The sequence below is a fragment of the Rhagoletis zephyria genome, unplaced genomic scaffold, assembly GCF_001687245.7.
Source record: "Rhagoletis zephyria isolate East Lansing unplaced genomic scaffold, Rhagoletis_zephyria_1.1 Rzeph_scaffold_06294, whole genome shotgun sequence".
Lineage (NCBI taxonomy): Eukaryota > Metazoa > Arthropoda > Insecta > Diptera > Tephritidae > Rhagoletis > Rhagoletis zephyria.
In genome coordinates this window covers 1-1,784 of record NW_016163377.1, presented here as the reverse complement: position 1 = coordinate 1,784, position 1,784 = coordinate 1, and the positions used below count along the sequence as shown (strand labels likewise).

Below are 1,784 nucleotides of genomic sequence, written 5' to 3'. Positions count from 1 at the left end.
TATATACTACTAAATGAAAATGCATTACATTTAAATTCTTAAATTAAAAAAGGAGTTAAAAAGATTTTAAAGTATACTTTCATATATGTAGTAGGTTATTTTCTTAACGTTGTTGTTGTTGTTGTAACGTTTTTTCTTAATGCTTACGCATGGTGCATATATTCCAATGTATAGGTATAGAGCAAAGTCCCCCGAGGACAGTAAAAAACACCACACCTTCTATGCAGAAATCAACCCACTCTCTCATCCTACATATCTTTTTATGACATTTACGCTTATGTTTTGTGATAAGCAATGGTAGGCTATGATATTGGCTGTGACAGCAAGGCAAATGTGGCATCTATTTCCACACACATTGACCGGTGTGTAAAAAAAAACCACCCTATTGCAAAACTTTTTTCCACATACATATTTTCAGTTTTTTATACACTCAGTTAGCTAACACTTTAACAAACTGACCGCTATCACTCACGGAAATCGATATAAGTATGTATGTTTAGATGTGCATTGACATTATGTATGTGGCTTTTAAGGTTTGTTTTATCGTCACATACATCAAAATGATTAAGTTTCCCGAACTGAATCTAAGTGGTGGAAATCAAATTAAATAAATTGATATAAGTGATACTGACAAGTAAAAATATGTGCAGGAAAACAACATAAAACAAAATATGACGGAATGCAACATCTCTATATGTAAGTATGTAGCATACATACATACATACATATGTATAGGTTGAAGTTATTCACACAAAAGGATGCGATAACAAATATTCATGGAAATTTGAGATTACGATTCCAAATGGAATGTCTAATTAAAAAGTCTTCACCTCGAAAGCAGTTTCTTTAAATCTATGCTATTAATAGTTTCTTTACATATCTATATAAATTCATTAGATGCGTGGTTAGTGTTATGTACCATTACTTTCCCGTTTTTGCTTTTTTACTTCCCGTGCGAACTGCAATGAAACGTTCATATTTTTCTTCTAAGAACTTAAAAACTGATTCAAAAGAGGAGTACGAGGTCCATTCGTGCTTTGGATGTCCAGCCGATACACTAAGCATTTCTCCTTCTCCCGTATAGATTTCGGTGTCGAGGGGTGCAGAACTAGATACCCAGTTGCAAGATATATCTAAAATGATCTGCTTAGCTTCACCCGGTATTTGGAAATGGGCAGAGTCAGTTAGTGCAATCGCAAACACGTTTTTCTCAAAGAATTTTGTAAAACGTTTGGCCTGCCAAATAAAATACATACACGCTGAACCCACTGGTGATACTTAGTTGATATGAAATTTATTTTACCAAATCCATTGCAATCGCTCCACCGTAGCTATGTGCTACAATTGCTACACTCTCGGGATTACAAGCCATCACATACTTTTCCCAAACATATCTGGCGTGTGCTGAAGCAGATCCAAGTCGTGGTATTGGCCGATTTTCCCCATTGATCACGCGGTAGTTGTCATTTGTATTTGTTAGCAATATATCATATCCCAGGGATTCTGCGCGTTTAATATAGGGAATTTGAGTGCCATGGTCAAGTGAGTTGTTAATGATGAGGCTTTGGAGGCAAAAATTTGGTATATAGAAGGCGTGAAAATATTGCGTTGATAAAAAATTACCTTCTAGCCCACTGACCAGCTCTAACGTAACCACTACCATGAATTATGACAACTAGCTTTTTCGGTTCTACAAGCTTTTCGGGTTTTGTGAAAATAAATGTTGCTTGCTCTTGTGGTACATCATCAGGTACATATGTGCGTCTTAAACCATTTTGTTCCAA

At 35.5% G+C, this 1,784-nt stretch overlaps 1 protein-coding gene across 1 annotated transcript; it reads right to left on the bottom strand.

The window, feature by feature from the left end:
• Positions 1-576: 576 nt before the first annotated feature.
• On the bottom strand, positions 577-1,781 carry LOC108373041 (UPF0528 protein CG10038; the record flags this gene model as incomplete). The annotated part of the gene is made up of 3 exons (XM_017628884.1): positions 577-1,236; positions 1,304-1,562; positions 1,624-1,781. Coding segments are annotated over 3 exons (732 nt in total), but the record flags the coding sequence as incomplete, so codon positions are not given.
• Positions 1,782-1,784: the final 3 nt, after the last annotated feature.